The 20,618-nt window shown below is 43.8% G+C and overlaps 1 protein-coding gene across 1 annotated transcript in view; it reads left to right on the plus strand.

The window, feature by feature from the left end:
- itga9 (integrin, alpha 9) overlaps nt 1-20,618 on the plus strand; it is a 143,296-nt gene that overhangs the window by 94,489 nt on the left and 28,189 nt on the right. The window contains exons 17-20 of the mRNA XM_061910478.1: nt 1,875-1,951; nt 4,403-4,550; nt 18,632-18,718; nt 18,807-18,886. Coding sequence (XP_061766462.1) covers nt 1,875-1,951; nt 4,403-4,550; nt 18,632-18,718; nt 18,807-18,886 — 392 coding nt within the window. The remainder of the gene's footprint in view (nt 1-1,874; nt 1,952-4,402; nt 4,551-18,631; nt 18,719-18,806; nt 18,887-20,618) is intronic.

The raw sequence follows: 20,618 nt of genomic DNA on the forward strand, positions 1-20,618 counted from the left end.
ACCAGACCTATGTAAGCATCAATATATACCTTGATGTTGCAGAACAAAGACCATATGTTTTTTTAACCGATTTTCAAACTCTAAAAGGGTGAATTTGGCGATTTAAAAGCCTTTCAATTGTTCGCTGTCGGAGCGATGACCTTTCACCTGTGACGTTACAATGGGAAGCAATCCGCCATTTTCTCAAACACATTGCACACACTAAGTCAAATCAGCTCTGTTATTTTCAGTTTTTTCGACTGTTTTCCGTACCTCGGAGACATCATGCCTCGGAGGGTGTAACAACACATACAGGGACGGATTCAAGTTGACTTATGTGGAGTGTGCTAATCAGACATATCGATGGTCACAGCATGCTAATCGATTCTAACATGCTATTTAGGCTAGCTGTATGTACATATTGCATCAATATGCCTCATTTGTTGCTATATTTGCATCCAACCTTTCCTTTCACCCACATTTAATGCGAAACAAACACATGCCAATCGACAGATTCATGTACACCAGTGGTCAAAAGATGCGAAAGTCCCTCGTTTGTTCTGCACACTTTACCGACGATAGCGATGCTACGACAGATGGCACAGAGATGTGTGGATATCCTGCGACACTCAAAGCAGATGCATTTCCAACGATAAAGTCAACGAAATCACAAAGGTGAGTTTTGTTGATGTTATTGACTTATGTGCTAATCAAACATATTTGGTCACGGCATGACTGCCAGCTAATCAATGCTAACATGCTATTTAGGCTAGCTGTATGTACATTTGTAGCTATGTTTGCATCCAGCCTTTCCCTCCACCCACATTTAATGCCAAACAAACACTTACCAATCAACGGATTTAAGTTGCTCCAGTGGTCAAAAGATGCAATCGTTGGTTAGAAGGCGATCGCCGAATAGCTTCAATAGCTATTCGCTCAATAGCTTCAGTTTCTTCTTCAATTTCTTTTTTGCTATCTGCCTCCACACTCCAACCATCCGTTTCAATACATGCGTAATCTGTTGAATCGCTTAAGCCGCTGAAATCCGAGTCTGAATCCGAGCTAATGTCGCTATATCTTTCTGTTCTATCCGCCATGTTTGTTTGTATTGGCGTCACGCAGTGACGTCATAGGAAAATGGACGGGTGGATTTACAGATAGCGAAAATCAGGCACTTTAAAGCCTTTTTTCAGGATATTCCATGATGGGTAAAATTTGGAAAAAAACTTTGAAAAATAAAATAAGCCACTGGGAACTGATTTGTATTGGTTTTAACCCTTCTGAAATTGTGATAATGTTCCCCTTTAAGTAAGGTATCAAAGCATTGATAAATTATAATTGCAAATGAAGACACAATCACATACACCCACTGATGTGCAGTCGTATACTCCAAATAGTTCCCCCCATGTTATTTATAATGTGACATTGTAAAATTGAATTCCGGCCAACAGCCAATTAAAGCGAAGAGCACAAATTGAAGTTCAAATGATGAGGTGGTTACCAGCTTATTATTGTCTGTGTTAGCTTTTCTTGAGCGGAATCCGAGAGACAGATTCATTTATTTTCACTCCACCACCTCTAACCTGGCCCACATGTTTCAAAGGAAGACTGCTTTTTTTTTTCCAAAACTGAAGGGATTTACAACATTTCAGCACCTACAGAAGCCATGAATCCTGAAGTTCATCAACTACATCAAACTTTGATCTACATGAGTAAAGAAAGACTGATGACAATATGAGGTGCAGTGGAGTAAATAATCAAGATTTATGAGAATAATGTGCACATTGTCTTACATCAGCACAACACTGCCCCCTAGGCTGAATAGGAAGTCATTGTGGGATGAGTTGGGGGCTCAGACAGCATGAGATCACATGAACTTTGTGTTTGCTCCTCAGACTTGGTTTGAGAAGAACTGCCTGTCGGATGACTGTGCTGCTGACCTGAGGCTCCATGGGAAGCTGCTACTCTCTGGGTAAAAAAAAAAAAAAGTTTCTTCCTTATTGTTGGGTTCATTCTCTGTTTTTGGATCTTTGCTAAGAGAAGTCATCAGCTATGTGGGTGTGGGCCATGACGCATGTTTGGAGGGTATCCATATGTTTTTCCATTGCACAGGGAGTTCCCTCTTTTTTATGGCATATTACTCTATTCTAAACCCTCACTGATGGTCTTTTGGGTTAAAGGAAGAGTTTTAGTCGATAAAACAGCTTTTCTTAAAATCACTGGTAGCATCTTTTTAAGTACTCTCTTTCAGAAACAATCATTTGCGGAGGTAGGTAAATTGTATTAAGATCCTCGGACAGATGTTTTTTATTCGTTTTACTCCTCCATCTGTTTTTTTTTTTTAAATAAAAAGGAGCGGAAACCACCTGTAGGAATGGGGGAAAAAAAGATCCAGTAGTTCCACAACCTGCAGCTTTCTGAACGTATTTAAAAAAAGAAAAACACTTGCTCTGACCTCAGTGAGTCAAGTATTAGTCATTGCAAGGTGTATTTTAGATTTTCTGGTCCCAAAAGTTAAAAGGGGACGATTTAAAAACAGCTCCTTGTTGTCTCGATCTCGAGCTTTATCTAGTAATACGCCAAAAAAATCACTTGATTAACATACTGTGGGTTATTGCCCTTTATTAAAACACTGTGTTACTGTTCAAACCACATGCAATGTTACAGTGGCCAATAATAATAGATATACAGTACTTGTTAAATACAACCTCTGCCTTGTTTTTTAATGAATACTTAGGCCAACTACGCTACTGTTTTTTAATGTTAGTCATTATGGTGGTAGTGGGAGAGCTGAGTGTTTTCTGAGGCGGTACTTAGTGAAAAAAGTTTGCGGACCATTGGTCTAGCTAGTCTGTATTTAATATGCTTTGGTGTACCCCGCTTTCCGCCCGATTGTAGCTGAGATAGGTACCAGCGACCCCAAAGGGAATAAGCGGTAGAAAATGAATGGATGGTGTAAAATGTGTGTAAATTATGTTCCAGAGTCACATTTGTAACTTGTTTTTTTGAGTCCGTCTGCATGATTCAGGTTGCAATTGAAACTACAACCACACTCCAAAAGTATCATAATTTATTTTTTGAAAATATACACTGTTAGATTTATGTCTTAAAGATGGACATCACCGCTAAAAATATTTAGAGTCACACTACAACACTGCATCAAAAGGTTTCTTTTAATAGCATTTATGTCAATGCATTCATGCTCATAAAAGTCGGTACACCCCTATCTAATAGCATAAATACTTTGATTATAACCAGGGCATTTCATTATTACTTAAACAATAAAGAGGACAGGGCATAAATTGGAAACATGTTATACATGGAACATTTATTTTTAATTATTTAAAAAAAGAAATATATTTTTAAAAATCATTATACTGTGTGTAACAATTTAATGTTCAATCTTTAACAATAATTTTGGAGTACATGAGAAAGTGCAAAGTAAAACGTACTTCTCTTTTATTTACCACAGGGTAATTTATGAACAAGTGTATCGCACCTTCCAGCAGCAACATAACCAATGTTGTAATACAAGTGGTAAGGAAAATGCTGGGCTAGCATTAATACTGGCGATGAGTAAATTGTAAACAAAAGTATGGCAAGTATAACACACATGAGTAGCACAACCATCACTCTAGAGCACATGCAAAGGTAGACTGCATGCTTCCATTAATGAAAAAAGATTGCAGAAAAGATTGTTTTATTTTTACCCTGTGCCAAATACAGATCCATGCTTATGTTTTTGTACACCACTCACCCGGCAACTGTAGGGTAATTGGCAGTTAATAGAATAGCCACCCTGGGGCGGTATAGCTCGGTTGGTAAAGTGACCGTGCCAGCAACTTGAGGGCTCTCGGTTCAATCCCCGCTTCCGCCATCCTAGTCACTGCCGTTGTGTCCTTGAGCAAGACACTTTACCCACCTGCTCCCAGTGCCACCCACACTGGTTAAAAAAATTTAATTTAGATATTGGGTTTCACAATGTAAAGCACTTTGAGTCACTAGAGAAAAGCGCTATATAAATATAATTCACACTCACTCACCTTAATTAGTAATATCCAACACAGGAGTTGTATTAAAATGTTTATATTATGCCAACAGCGATGTATCAATCCAATTATGTGTTTATTATTATGAGCTGTTATCATCCTGCAATAACACCAACAATACAATTACAATATTAATACAGAATAATTAATGAATTGAACCTGCTTTATCTTTCTGATATGATCAATTACGATGGGCATTATTATGACAACATTTTCGATAGCTCTCACTTTGGATCTCATTAGAATGTGCAGGTGTTCCTGTTGTAGAAGCCTTTATTTAAAAACTAATTCTCCTTTCCGTCTGACATAGCACAGATTTGTTAGGACAATTGTTTATACACTGAGATACATTGTTTACATTCTATTCCCATCAGGGCCCATAGCAAGCCCCATTTGGCCCTCGGAGGAGTAAGGAACGTCTCGTTGAACCTGACCATCGCTAACGCCGGTGACGACGCTTATGACACCAACATCTATCTCAACTTCTCCCGAGAGGTTTTCTATATCAACTTCTGGCAGAAGGTTAGTTCCACACCTGTCAGTTGTCCGTATTGTGTCCCTCTTCTATTTTACTCAAAGGTTAACAGACAGTAGCTACCAAAAGACAGACAGAGAGGAATTAAACGTGCAGCCAATTAGACTACAGTGGAACCTCGATTTACAACCTTAAATTGGTTCCTGAAAATGGTTCCCAAACCAAGAAGTTTGTACAGTGAAGCAGAGTTCCCCATAAAAAAATATGTAAACATGAATATCTACAAAAGTCCCTATTTTCTAAAAACAAGGCTCCAGCACCCCTCCCCCCCAACCCCGAAAGTGACAAGCTGTATATACAGTGAGGCAAAAAAGTTTTTAGTCAGCCACCGATTATGCAAGTTCTCCCACTTAAAATGATGACAGAGGTCTGTAATTTTCATCATAGGTACACTTCAACTGTGAGAGATAGAATGTGAAAAAATAAATCCAGGAATTCACATTGTAGGAATTTTAAAGAATTTCTTTGTATATTATGGTGGAAAATAAGTATTTGGTCAACCATTCAAAGCTCTCATTGATGGAAGGAGGTTTTGGCTCAAAATCTCACGATACATGGCCCCATTCATTCTTTCCTTAACACGGATCAATCGTCCTGTCCCCTTAGCAGAAAAACAGTCCCAAAGCATGATGTTTCCACCCCCATGCTTCACAGTAGGTGTGGTGTTCTTGGGATGCAACTCAGTATTCTTCTTCCTCCAAACACGACGAGTTGAGTTTATACCAAAAAGTTATATTTTGGTTTCATCTGACCACATCACATTCTACCAATCCTCTGCTGTATCATCCATGTATCCATTTTGGTATAAACTCAACTCGTTGTGTTCTCTCTCTCACAGTTGAAGTGTACCTATGATGAAAATTACAGACCTCTGTCATCATTTTAAGAGGGAGAACTTGCACAATCGGTGGCTGACTAAATAAATTTTTGCCCCACTGTATATATATATATATATATATATATATATATATTAGGGGTGGGCAAATTAATGCGTTAATTATGAGTTAACTCATCAATCTATTAACGCCGACAATTATTTTATCGCACATTTGCGTATGTTGTTTACAAGCTTTTATTTTGTTAACGCCTTTTCTTAACAAGATGGCGTCGCCCGGCGTCGAGGGTAAAGATGGAACATTTGGCAAAAATACCGGACAATTCTGCAAATTTCATGGCTGGCTTACAGCGTGGTCACTCCGGGATCACTTACGACCGCCAGACAATTCTGGATAGATCGGGCCGTTTTGGACTGAATGACGCGTGCTTGCTAGACCGGCTAGCTAGCATGGGAATACTTTGCCGGCTACATCCAGCGGCCTGTGAAGCAGCGGAGTATATGTGTTGTCTGTCTATTTATCAATAATGCAGACAAGGCGTGTTGGCTGAGTTCTTAACTTTTGCTTTCAGAGCGTGCATATCACAACATACAAGATGCCGTCATGGCGACACAACCTATACCGGGCTACCGCGCATGCTCGTCACTCCTGTTGCATGCTGGGTAGGGTAGTTCTTTTATTCCCTGGCTCATAACATCACAATATAGTTCCATGTATATGCGTTCAGTTTATCAAAGCACCAAGGAAACAATCGGAAAATTCCCATCATATCAATTCCTAGATATGGTCATAATTATTTTAAGTGCACTACACAGAATAAACACAACATTATTAATTTTGCTACTGCGGATAATTTGATCAAAAATTCCCTAAAACAGCCCACTACCTATAATATAGGTTTTTTAAACATAAGATCCCTGATAAAAAAAATGTTTCTGCTGTTACCTCAGAAATTGCCTGTTCAGATGTTATGATTGTGGCTCAGAGATTTGTATGTAGATTATATTTATTTTCCATAAAAAACAGGATAACTTAAATACCCTGGCAGTGGTAGTAATAAGCTTAAATGTTTGTATTTACTTTATGGACTTGGAGAAGGCATTCGACCGTGTCCCTCGGGAAGTCCTGTGGGGAGTGCTCAGAGAGTATGGGGTATCGGACTGTCTTATTGTGGCGGTCCGTTCCCTGTACGATCAGTGCCAGAGCTTGGTCCGCATTGCCGGCAGTAAGTCGAACACATTTCCAGTGAGGGTTGGACTCCGCCAAGGCTGTCCTTTGTCACCGATTCTGTTCATAACTTTTATGGACAGAATTTCTAGGCGCAGTCAAGGCGTTGAGGGGTTCCGGTTTGGTAACCGCAGGATTAGGTCTCTGCTTTTTGCAGATGATGTGGTCCTGATGGCTTCATCTGACCGGGGTCTTCAGCTCTCGCTGGATCGGTTCGCAGCCGAGTGTGAAGCGACCGGAATGAGAATCAGCACCTCCAAGTCCGAGTCCATGGTTCTCGCCCGGAAAAGGGTGGAGTGCCATCTCCGGGTTGGGGAGGAGACCCTGCCCCAAGTGGAGGAGTTCAAGTACCTAGGAGTCTTGTTCACGAGTGAGGGAAGAGTGGATCGTGAGATCAACAGGCGGATCGGTGCGGCGTCTTCAGTAATGCGGACGTTGTACCGGTCCGTTGTGGTGAAGAAGGAGCTGAGCCGGAAGGCAAAGCTCTCAATTTACCGGTCGATCTACGTTCCCATCCTCACCTATGGTCATGAGCTTTGGGTCATGACCGAAAGGATAAGATCACGGGTACAAGCGGCCGAAATGAGTTTCCTCCGCCGTGTGGCGGGGCTCTCCCTTAGAGATAGGGTGAGAAGCTCTGCCATCCGGGAGGAACTCAAAGTAAAGCCGCTGCTCCTTCACATCGAGAGGAGCCAGATGAGGTGGTTCGGGCATCTGGTCAGGATGCCACCCGAACGCCTCCCTAGGGAGGTGTTTAGGGCACGTCCAACCGGTAGGAGGCCACGGGGAAGACCCAGGACACGTTGGGAAGACTATGTCTCCCGGCTGGCCTGGGAACGCCTCGGGATCCCCCGGGAAGAGCTAGACGAAGTGGCTGGGGAGAGGGAAGTCTGGGTAACCCTGCTTAGGCTGTTGCCCCCGCGACCCGACCTCGGATAAGCGGAAGATGATGGATGATGGATGATGGATGGGTTTGTATTTACATTTTTTGAGTAGATTTTCATAAAATATGCTATTCGACTGCTACTGTTTAACAAGGACTGATTTAAATTGTGTTTGCACAACAAATGTTTTGGCGCTTTTGTTCATGTGGGGGAATATTCCAATACAGGTGCACTACACACTACTTTTGAATTCATTATTGGGCTTTGCGTATACAATGCAGTTAATCGCGATTAATCAGATAGATAGTGTGATTAACTTCGATTAAAATTTTTAATCGTTGCCCAGCCCTAATATACATATATATATATATATATATATATATATATATATATATATATATATATATATATATATATATATATATATATATATATATCCATCCATCCATCCATCCATCCATCATCTTCCGCTTATCCGAGGTCGGGTCGCGGGGGCAACAGCCTAAGCAGGGAAACCCAGACTTCCCTCTCCCCAGCCACTTCGTCTAGCTCTTCCCGGGGGATCCCGAGGCGTTCCCAGGCCAGCCGGGAGACATAGTCTTCCCAACGTGTCCTGGGTCTTCCCCGTAGCCTCCTACCGGTTGGACGTGCCCTAAACACCTCCCTAGGGAGGCGTTCGGGTGGCATCCTGACCAGATGCCCGAACCACCTCATCTGGCTCCTCTCGATGTGGAGGAGCAGCGGCTTTACTTTGAGTCCCTCCCGGATGGCAGAGCTTCTCACCCTATCTCTAAGGGAGAGCCCCGCCACACGGCGGAGGAAACTCATTTCGGCCGCTTGTACCCGTGATCTTATCCTTTCGGTCATGACCCAAAGCTCATGACCATAGGTGAGGATGGGAACGTAGATCGACCGGTAAATTGAGAGCTTTGCCTTCCGGCTCAGCTCCTTCTTCACCACAACGGATCGGTACAACGTCCGCATTACTGAAGACGCCGCACCGACCCGCCTGTCGATCTCACGATCCACTCTTCCCTCACTCGTGAACAAGACTCCTAGGTACTTGAACTCCTCCACTTGGGGCAGGGTCTCCTCCCCAACCCGGAGATGGCACTCCACCCTTTTCCGGGCGAGAACCATGGACTCGGACTTGGAAGTGCTGATTTTCATTCCGGTCGCTTCACACTCTGCTGCGAAACGATCCAGCGAGAGCTGAAGATCCCGGTCAGATGAAGCCATCAGGACCACATCATCTGCAAAAAGCAGAGACCTAATCCTGCGGTTACCAAACCGGAACCCCTCAACGCCTTGACTGCGCCTAGAAATTCTGTCCATAAAAGTTATGAACAGAATCGGTGACAAAGGACAGCCTTGGCGCAGTCCAACCCTCACTGGAAATGTGTTCGACTTACTGCCGGCAATGCGAACCAATCTCTGGCACTGATCGTACAGGGAACGGACCGCCACAATAAGACAGTCCGATACCCCATACTCTTCGAGCACTCCCCACAGGACTTCCCGAGGGACACGGTCGAATGCCTTCTCCAAGTCCACAAAGCACATGTAGACTGGTTGGGCAAACTCCCATGCACCCTCAAGAACCCTGCCGAGAGTATAGAGCATGTCCACAGTTCCACGACCAGGACGAAAACCACACTGTTCCTCCTGAATCCGAGGTTCGACTATCCGACGTAGCCTCCTCTCCAGTACACCTGAATAAACCTTACCGGGAAGGCTGAGGAGTGTGATCCCACGATAGTTGGAACACACCCTCCGGTCCCCCTTCTTAAAGAGAGGAACCACCACCCCGGTCTGCCAATCCAGAGGTACCGCCCCCGATGTCCACGCGATGCTGTAAAGTCTTGTCAACCAAGACAGCCCCACAGCATCCAGAGCCTTAAGGAACTCCGGGCGGATCTCGTCCACTCCTGGGGCCTTGCCACCGAGGAGCTTTTTAACTACCTCAGCGACCTCAGCCCCAGAAATAGGAGAGTCCACCACAGATTCCCCAGGCACTGCTTCCTCATAGGAAGACGTGTTGGTGGGATTGAGGAGGTCTTCGAAGTATTCCTTCCACCTATCCACAACATCCGCAGTCGAGGTCAGCAGAACACCATCCGCACCATACACGGTGTTGATAGTGCACTGCTTCCCCTTCCTGAGGCGGCGGACTGTGGTCCAGAATCGCTTCGAAGCCGTCCGGAAGTCGTTTTCCATGGCTTCCCCGAACTCTTCCCATGTCCGAGTTTTTGCCTCCGCGACCGCTGAAGCTGCACACCGCTTGGCCTGTCGGTACCTGTCCACTGCCTCCGGAGTCCTATGAGCCAAAAGGACCCGATAGGACTCCTTCTTCAGCTTGACGGCATCCCTCACCGCTGGTGTCCACCAAGGGGTTTTAGGATTGCCGCCCCGACAGGCACCAACTACCTTGCGGCCACAGCTCCGATCTGCCGCCTCGACAATAGAGGTGCGGAACATGGTCCACTCGGACTCAATGTCCAGCACCTCCCTCGTGACATGTTCAAAGTTCTTCCGGAGGTGGGAATTGAAACTTTGTCTGACAGGAGACTCTGCCAGACGTTCCCAGCAGACCCTCACAATGCGTTTGGGCCTCCCAGGTCTGTCCGGCATCCTCCCCCACCATCGCAGACAACTCACCACCAGGTGGTGATCGGTAGAAAGCTCCGCCTCTCTCTTCACCCGAGTGTCCAAAACATGAGGCCGCAAATCCGATGACACAACTACAAAGTCGATCATGGAACTGCGGCCTAGGGTGTCCTGGTGCCAAGTGCACATATGGACACCCTTATGTTTGAACATGGTGTTTGTTATCGACAAACTGTGACGAGCACAAAAGTCCAATAACAAAACACCACTCGGGTTCAGATCCGGGCGGCCATTCTTCCCAATCACGCCTCTCCAGGTTTCACTGTCGTTGCCAACGTGAGCGTTGAAGTCTCCCAGTAGGACAAGGGAATCACCCGGGGGAGCACTTTCCAGTACTCCCTCGAGTGTTCCCAAAAAGGGTGGGTACTCTGAACTGCTGTTTGGTGCATAAGCACAAACAACAGTCAGGACCCGTCCCCCCACCCGAAGGCGGAGGGAGGCTACCCTTTCGTCCACCGGGTTGAACTCCAACGTACAGGCTTTGAGCAGGGGGGAAACAAGAATTGCCACCCCAGCCCGTCGCCTCTCACTGCCGGCAACGCCAGAGTGGAAGAGGGTCCAATCCCTCTCGGGAGAAGTGGTTCCAGAGCCCTTGCTGTGCGTCGAAGTGAGTCCGACTATATCCAGCCGGAATTTCTCGACTTCGCGCACTAGCTCAGGCTCTTTCCCCCCCAGTGACGTGACGTTCCACGTCCCAAGAGCTAGCTTCTGTAGCCGAGGATCGGACCGCCAAGTGCCCTGCCTTCGGCTGTCGCCCAGCTCACAATGCACCCGACCTCTATGGCCCCTGCTATGGGTGGTGAGCCCATTGGAGGGGTGACCCACGTTGCCTCTTCGGGCTGTGCCCGGCCGGGCCCCATGGGAACAGGCCCGGCCACCAGGCGCTCGCCATCGTGCCCCACCTCCGGGCCTGGCTCCAGAGGGGGGCCCCGGTGACCCGCGTCCGGGCGAGGGAAATCTGGGTCCATGGTTTTTCATCTTCATGAAGGTCTTCGAGCTGCTCTTTGTCTGATCCCTCACCTAGAACCTGTTTGCCTTGGGAGACCCTACCAGGGGGCTTTATGCCCCCGGACAACATAGCTCCTAGGATCATTGGGACACGCAAACTCCTCTACCACGATAAGGTTGCAGCTCAGAGAGGAGTATATATATATATATATATATATATATATATATATATATATATATATATATATATATATATATATATAAATTCATTTATCCATGCGAGCAACAGCTTTTCAACCTGGTTTTGCACTTTGTCTTGGTCCTTGCGAAGATATATAACCCCTTTTGGCCAAGTCACCAACCACAAAAACGTTCTTTTTACATAATGGTTGCAATTGCCGACTCGTTTCTTCCCTATTTGCAAGCCCATCCGTGCTCTATTATAGGTATTATATACAGTATACTCCTCGCAAATATGTAAACAGGAGATGATGATGGGGCAGTGATGAAGTGATGAAGTGATGTCATTGAAATGGTAGCTCACAAAAGTCTTCCAGCTACACACAAAAACGACTGAATAAATGAATGCAGCGTTCCTATGCCAAGACGTGGTTCGCACACATAGGCTTATTTGGTTCAATCTAAAGGTTTGTTGACTGAAAAGGCCGTAAATAGAGGCGTTTATAAATCCATGTTCCACTGTATATCATGAATGCAGGTACGTCATCAAATATTGATTACAGCTATTCTTCATTGTGGAAAGTCCTTGTGATGTCGCCTATAAAATAAAAGCAACCCACTTCCATCTCCTGTGAAAGCTGGAGGAAAGATTGTCTTAAATGTAAATGGATTTCACAGTGGTGTTCTCTGCCCCCGCTCACGTCAGTTTGAAAAGGCAGCCAGAAGGTCTGAGTGAGAGAACCCATCACTTTGCTTTTTAGAAGCTTGATGGGACGACGTCCAGTCGGAAGAACCACGACAAGTGATGAATGAGATCTTCCCTGTGAACTTCCTAGCACTATAACATCAAATAACTTCCTCCAATAAATGGGAAATTAAATTCAAATAGAATCTGAGCTATGGGGGAATATCTGAAAAGCAGATCTGGAGCGCCAAAGTTAATTTAATATCCCCCTGCTGACTTCGTTTATCAGGTTGCCAGCACTGGCCTCGAGAACCGGATTGCCAAGGTGGCCTGCTGCACAAAGAGAGCAGAAAGCCAAAAATATGATGACGTGACAAACAATCTGAAGAGCAGATTTAATGCGCTTGGAGACATTTCTAATGACTACCAGAAAAGACCAAGGTGATGACATATTCCCTTTTTTGCAAAGTGGAGGCCAACTCAGTTTCCCCAGAGGATTATACCCCAGTAAACCCAGCGTGAACTTGTCCGCCCCTCAGAATTAAGAGTGAGGGACTAGCTGGCTGTTGTTCTTGCAATGAAAGCTGTCAGAAAGCTGTGAAAGCCCAATTGCTTGGAGGAGTTCTGCTAAGACTACTGGGGGGGCTTCAGATGCTTCAGCTGTAGCTTTTCTAGTATGTAAATAAGAGAATATTATTTTGTATTTATCTCAACTGAAATGTGTTTTCAAATCCTTTCTATGCACTTTTTGAATATGCTTGTCTCCTTCAATAATGTGGTAGAAACAAAACTGTTTAATTAAACTAAAACAAAATTAAACAAATCATCCTTAACAAATGTTTAATTTGTAAGTAAGTTCCATTTCTGCTTCTTTGGCTATAATTACATGTTTTCTTTTTGCATTTTTGTGTTGGCATCTGTCATAACACCAACAAAGCCAAAGAAAAAGCAAACCTACTCGTGCCGTTAATCATTCACATACTCGATGAGCTGAAGTCACACCTAAATACTACCATGTATTTATTTTTGAATAACATAGATCATCATACAAAGGTGACTGATGCTAATTTCGACATAGTTATTCGTTAATAGAGGGCTTAAATGTATACTCTGTCTGTCCCTAATATTATTTCTGTCTAATCCAAAGAGACGATGAAATGCATAGTTGGACAGCGATGCTATCCTAATTAGACGCAGCTTCCATGCACTATTTTAAGAACACACATGCAATCATTTCTGCAGTGTCAGATCCCTTCATGAATCTGACACGGACTAGAGAACTTGATAAATAACTTAAAAACACACACACTGCCGAACATGGCCATTGATAATAAAAATAATTAAATAGATAAACGAAAACACTACAACATATTGTACTACTAATTTGGAAACAGAGGACCAAAGTAAAGCTAAAATGTACAGTATGGATCCTATCTCCCAAGCTGCATAGCTGCGCAGATTCCGGCTGTGTGTCAATTTGCCCATGACTGAACGCTTTCATCTAAGACAGCGTTTCTTTACTATAGGGCTGGGGCCCATGTTTGGGCCACGAGCGCTCCCTACTGGGCCCCCCCAAAAATATCTGTTTCTCAGCTGTGGTACCGTATGGCCCTCAGAAATTTTGACTGAAGTGGTGAAGCTATTTCCATTTGAACTTTGAATTTATTGACAGTTTAGTTTAGAAAAATATTTATTATTAATTTATCCATCCATCCATTCATTTTCTACCGCTTATTCCCTTTGGGGTCGCGGGGGGCGCTGGTGCCTATCTCAGCTACAATCAGGCGGAAGGGGTGGTACACCCTGGACAAGTCGCCACCTCATCACAGTATTATTAATTTAGTTTATTCATTTTAGGACTACACCATTTTGCTTGACATCACTAAAATGGCCCTAATGTATGAATATGAGTGTGAATGCATGATTTTCTGTCTGTGTTGGCCGTGCGACGAGTTGGCGACTTGTCCAGGGTGTACATGCATTCCGCCCGAGTGCAGCTGGCATAGGCTCCAGTGCACCCCACCCCGGGAGGGACAAGAAAATAGATCAATGATAAATGGGTTGCACTTGTATAGCGCTTTTCCACCTTCAAGGTACTCAAAGCGCTTTGACACTACTTCCACATTTACCCATTCACACACACATTCACACACTGATGGAGGGAGCTGCCATGCAAGGCGCTAACCAACACCCATCAGGAGCAAGGGTGAAGTGTCTTGCTCAGGACACAACGGACGTGATGAGGTTGGTACTTGGTGGGGATTGAACCAGGGACTCTAGGGCTGCGCATGGCCACTCTTCCACTGCGCCACGCTGTCCCTAAATGGACAATTGGATGTAAATGTTCATCAGTCCTTCATCAGACCTGCTCAGTGGCCTAGTGGTTAGAGTGTCCGCCCTGAGACTGGAAGGTCGTGAGTTCACACCCTGGCCGAGTTATACCAAAGATTATATAAATGGGACCCGTTGCCTCCCTGCTTGGCACTCAGCTAAGCTCAAGGGTTCGAATTGGGGGTTAAATTACCAAAAATGATTCCCGAGACTTTAACTTTATTCATGATCCTTACTTATGCCGCATATAAGTACCATCCCAGCGGGCACAAGACATTGATTCAATGTTGATTATAGATATGCATACAACTGACTTTGAAACAACGTTGCAAAACAGTTTGTAACAACGTTGATGTCTGACATTGGATCCACGTTTTTCATTAGGAAATGACCGAATTTCAAAGGTCACATTGACGTCACAACCTGACATTGTATAAACGTCGTCAAAACGCCTGTTGTTTCAACGTGATGTTTGAGTTGGTCAACGTCAGGACCTAATTCAACAAGTTCTTAAAGTTGTTTTAATGTCATGTACCTGCAGTCATGAAATTGAATAGTAAGATTAATAATTCAGTGTTAATATTTGAGTGGGCTCTGGGCCTCTCTGTTGTGAAAAAGTTGGGCCCAGACGTCAAAAAGGTTAAGAAGCCCTGATCTAAGACCCACGCTCTGGGTGGAGCAACCCTAAAATTTGGGCGTTTCCTGTCAAATATGCCTTGTCTAGTATTCTACTGACCTAAGTACCTACTTTTGAAGCTGTAATAAGTCCAGCGCCTCTGGACGATGAAACTTTATATCGCACTTGAATTTTTGATCCAGGTCTATGTCATACATAATATAGCAAAAGAAACTTCCAGAAAGCTATTCAACATATTCTGATCGCCTCAATCGAGACACTTGGGAATAGCCATTGAGATGAGGATAAAAGTAGCACAACGCTACTCTGATTTACAACCTTTTACCTGGCTGTGGCTCCTTTAGAGTGGGAGAGAAGGAGGGAGCGACAAGTGGGTAAGCCGGACATCCTCGGCTAATGGACATTCAATGCATACGTTTTCAGCTGAACTACAGTATGCACATATTTAACAGAACATAGTAAATACACTCCGCAGTTTCTATCAGACAAAAAGGATTATACCGTGATAATCAAAAATTGTTTTATTTAACAATGATCAGCAATAATGTAACAAGAATAATAACAGAAAAAAATTATCAAGTGATTTGATTTATCGATTGAAAGTTAAACTGTCAACTATCACACAAACAGCTGTCCATCCCGAAACGTCAGTTGCACAAACAGTTGTGGGCTCCTAAGCAGAACTCTTAATATAACTTCAGGGTGGCCAGCCAAGTGCAACAAAGTCGCATTTCGGGAGTTACATGCAGGCAGCCGGGATTCAGACGCTGTTGTAGCGTGCGTCCACGATGACAAGCACGGCCTGGATGAACAAGGTCTTCCAAATGCCTTCACAATAATACTCTACAGAAAAAAGGTGTCAAGGTAAATCCGCCTGCATGAAAAACGGGAGAATAAGACCCTACGTGAGTACAGTACACTGCTCACATGTCATTATTACAGTATATATTTCTCAAAGACAGTGCTGTAGAAATTAAAATTGGATATACTTTTGGGTCATTAGTGTACAGCTTCAAAAATACTCAGCCATTATTGTCTAGATTGCTGACAACACAAGCGAGTGGACTTGACAGTTTCCAAATTGAATAACAATGCCATTTTAAATGCTTTCAAAGCAATACACTGACTACTATAAGTTGTATCAACGTGTCATGTGTATAAATATATAATAAAATGGTTGGTGAAATGTGAAAGGTGTAGTTACGTTTGTGAGATACTGTATACAAGGAGTGTCAAACTCAATATAACTCAGGGGCCGTAAGGAGAAAAGTATATTCCCAAGTCAATCAATCAATCAATCAATGTTTACTTATATAGCCCTAAATCACTAGTGTCTCAAAGGGCTGCACAAACCACCACGACATCCTCGGTAGGCCCACATAAGGGCAAGGAAAACTCACACCCAGTGGGACATTGGTGACAATAATGACCCAGTGGGACGTCGGTGACAATGATGACTATGAGAACCTTAGAGAGGAGGAAAGCAATGGATGTCGAGCGGGTCTAACATGATACTGTGAAAGTTCAATCCACAATGGATACAACACAGTCGCGAGAGTCCAGTCCAAAGAGGATCCAAGACACAGCAGCGAGAGTCCCGTTCACAGCGGAGCCAGCAGGAAACCATCCCAAGCGTAGGCGGACCAGCAGCGCAGAGATGTCCCCAGCCGATACACAGAGGGACATAGAAGAAAAAGAAAAGAAACGGCAGATCAACTGGTCTAAAAAGGGAGTCTATTTAAAGGCTAGAGTATACAAATGAGTTTTAAGGTGAGACTTAAATGCTTCTACTGAGTGGGCCGTAATGGTAAAATCATGGCATGATAACCTAAAAATAAAGACAACTCCAGGTTGTTTTCTTTGTTTTACTTTAGCCAAAAATAGAACAAGCACATACAAATACAAACATACAAATCACAAAAAAACAAATCACTTAAAGTTTGTTGAAAATTCTGAGGAAATTGGTGCCGCTTCAAAAACACAATGAGCTGAGACTTCGTATCAGTGTATCTACAAAGCCAGGATTAAACTTTAAATCACAGTCTTTCTGGGATTGAACAAAAAAAACTCTTCTAGATATCAAAAGCCTCCTTTTGTCATGTCCACGTATCAATCCAGGGCTAACTCAGCAAACCATAAGAAACAGAGGTGAAAACTATTCTAAAGGGTTAAGTTCACTTTTCTTGTGTTTGACAGAGGCATTTTGTGGCCACGAGCGTGCTAAATGACAATGTGTTCGAAGCAGAAGACATAAAACGACAGGTTTTAAGTTCCATGTGTGTCGAGGATTAGGAGCCACAGTCACCCTTTACTGTGTATCTCTTGCTTGGCCCAGGTATAAACCGTTTGCTTGCCTAACAGAATTGCAATTGTGACATCCAGTGGACAGATTTAGAACAGCAGTTTTTTCGTTAAAAAAAAAAGCAGCTGATTTTTATACTTGGCAAACTCATCATGCCTAATCCGGCCCGTAGGCCGTACGGTTGACACCCCTGCCGTATACTGTGTATTGTCATGAGAAGATTAGGATGACACTAAAGAGGAGTAAACCATTTGGATGCCCTGGCATTTGTGATTGTGTGTGTGTGTGTTATCATGGCAGACCAAAGTAAGCAAGTGACAGAAAGCGAAGAAGTGCTGAACAAACAGACCGTGGTCGTTGTTTTCCCCAAGGAGGCACCTCACGCCACATGTCTGTGCCCTGCTCTCGCTCAAGCGCTGCCAGGTGGACTATGGGTAAACAGGCCGCATTCCCCACCGTGCACTCTTCAGAGCCCCACGGGATGGGCGGTGTTTGCACACAGGAATACAGGAAATAGAGGAAATTCCATCATTGCCCCCCAACTACCAGCCGCCCCACAGCCCCAGTCTACTTTGGGCCATGAAAAATGGAAGCGCCACTCGTTTTAATTGAGTCAATGAACAGGAGGCTCATAGCCACACCCTGCTTAATCAGCAGAACCAGAGGAGGGAATGACATAGAAGATGGATGTTTACTTCTTAAATATGTCACCGCTATTCTCTCTCTTGCAGCATTGTTGGAAGCGTGCTCCACAGGCCTGTTAAAACTTGGCAGCAACCCGAGTATTTAGACATCCTCCATGGCTGACCCCCTGCAGAATGTTCCGGGGGGGCCTTGTTCAGTTGTGTCTCTCTGCCCTCGTCAGTGCTCCCACAACACAGCCTCCCAGTGAACTATTGCTGAAAGAATCTGTACTCCTCGCAGGGTCGAGTTTGAATGTTTACACAGTGCAGCCGGTGGAGCTCCATACTGTTTAGACAAGCTTCCAAACACACGGCCTGGATCTCGGCCAACTTACCCACCCGTTAAGATATGTGCGTGTGTGCCGTCACTGCTTTGTACAATATAGAACTTTACATAGGCAGGTCTTAAACTCCAAATCAATCACTCAAGAGCCGTGAACTCAACCCCAATCAAACACTTTTGGGATTAGCTTCTTCTGAGATTGAGAGCCAGCAGGCGGTGTTTCAACTCTGTCACACCTTCCGAAGTCTTTGTCCACCTGTACACTCATCACAATTGATTATTGTCGTCACAGTCGGCGCTTTGTCTGCAGTGTCTTCCTTCCTTTTTGCGACTCCCATGTCACCGACCGCGTCTCCTGTCCGTCTGTCTCCCCTAAACTTACTCGCGCTATCTGTCTTTTTGCAGGAAGAGAAGGGTATTTCCTGTGAACTCGTCGACTTGGATTTCCTCAAGTGCAGCGTGGGATTTCCCTTCATGAGAGCGCAGACCAAGGTATGGCTCCAAGCAAGCTAATGTTACCCCCGCTGTGCACAGTAAAAAAACATCTGAAAACTAATTTCTACTAATTTCTCTTCCCAAGTATCATTTTGCAGTCCTTTTTGACACAACTCAACTTTCTGGGGAAAATGACACACTGCAGTTTTTGGTGCAAGCCAAGAGGTATGTTGGGTGGGGAAAAATGCCTTGGCGGACATTTCATTGGGTGCACATAGACCACGGTTGTCCAAACGTTGTGTTTTTTTTATTTATGCCACTAGCTAATCAAAAAAGAAACATGCAGGCCCCATGTGGTGCCTCCTGGATCAGACTTTGAACACACCTGATGTATGTAAAGTAATCCAATACAAGAGCTGTATTAATGTTGCCCATACAATGATAATAATATGAAGTTTAGATTTGTGTCATTATTAAGGAGGCATGCATCAGACTGAAAGGTATTTTCTAATACTATATCTTACGACATGAGCAGATCTTAATATGAGAAACATCTTTCATTATGATTGTACTGATCATGAAATCGGATAGCGTGCCGATATTTACCATTTTTAACTGATCGGCTTTCAGCTGATGAGCTGTCGAGCCGAAACCGATATTTTCCGCAGCTGTGTCCCTGGCTAAAGACTGTACTCATGAGAAAAAATCCTTCAAAAGGGATGCACGCTCGAGAAGACACAATTGCGTTTACGGATTCCTTGTTGCACACATGTAGGACATACATTATTTCAGAGAGTGAGTGTCTTGAACGAACATGTCCTCTATGCAGTGTGGAGGCGCTAAGATCATCACCACCATGGCTAAAAATAAACTAACTTTCTTCCATGTAGCATTATTATTGGAAAAAAGAGGAAAAGGAATAGTTAAGCATGCTAAACACACACACCAAGCAGGACGACACAATAGGTTAATCGATAAAGATTCAATGTAAAGTAGGCGTGATCGATCCAGATGTCGATACTATCCATACCTAGCATAGAATCAGTATAAAAACGATACTAAAGTTATCAGATTTATATTTTTATTTTTGTTGTTCGTATTATTACAAAGTCTTTTTGGGCGTTTTCGTTAATGTTTACAAAGTCAGGGAGTAAGTCTCTGGATACAGGAAGGTTTTAAGAGCAAAACCCAAATGATTTAAATGTGAGCCACTAGTAGTTTGTGTTTTGTTTAGTTACCGTGCAAGGCAAGGCAGTTTTATTTATAGAGCACAATTCGTACGTACACACACAAGGCAATTCAAAGTGTTTTACAGAAACATTTAAAAGGGGGAAAAATTAATTTTTAAAATCAAAATTAGAATTAGAAAATAACATTTTGATAAAAATAATCATAATTAATTAACATCAATCAAATAGTGTCGTTAAAATACTTTCAGTTGTCATACGCACAATTAAATGAAAGTGATTGCACATTGCCAAGGTTGAGGCTTGTCTCACATCTTCAGGTAGACTATTCCAGATTTTAGGAGCATAAAACTGAAACGCAGTTTCACCATGTTTGGTCCTGACTCTGGGCACCAGCAGGAGACCACTTCCTGAGATGGTTCATATGGTTCTAACATGTCAGAGATGTACTTTGGCACAAGAACATAACAAGATATGTATACGAGGAGAGCTGTTTTAGAGAAGATTCTCTGAGCAACAGGCTGCCAGTGCAGTGACCTAAGTACTGGACTAATAGGGTTGCATTTCCTGGTTCTCGTCAGAACTCGAGCAGCAGCATTCTGGATGTACTGCAACTGCTTTACAGCTTGTTTAGAGAGCCCTGTGAGAAGGCCAATGCAGTCGTCTAACCTGCTGGAGACAAAGGCATGGATTAGTCTTTCTAAGTCTGATGTTGGCAGTAATTTTCAGGCGGTACCGTATTTTTCGGACTATAAGTCTCAGTTTTTTTC

Source organism: Nerophis ophidion, linkage group LG09 (assembly GCF_033978795.1).
Source record: "Nerophis ophidion isolate RoL-2023_Sa linkage group LG09, RoL_Noph_v1.0, whole genome shotgun sequence".
Lineage (NCBI taxonomy): Eukaryota > Metazoa > Chordata > Actinopteri > Syngnathiformes > Syngnathidae > Nerophis > Nerophis ophidion.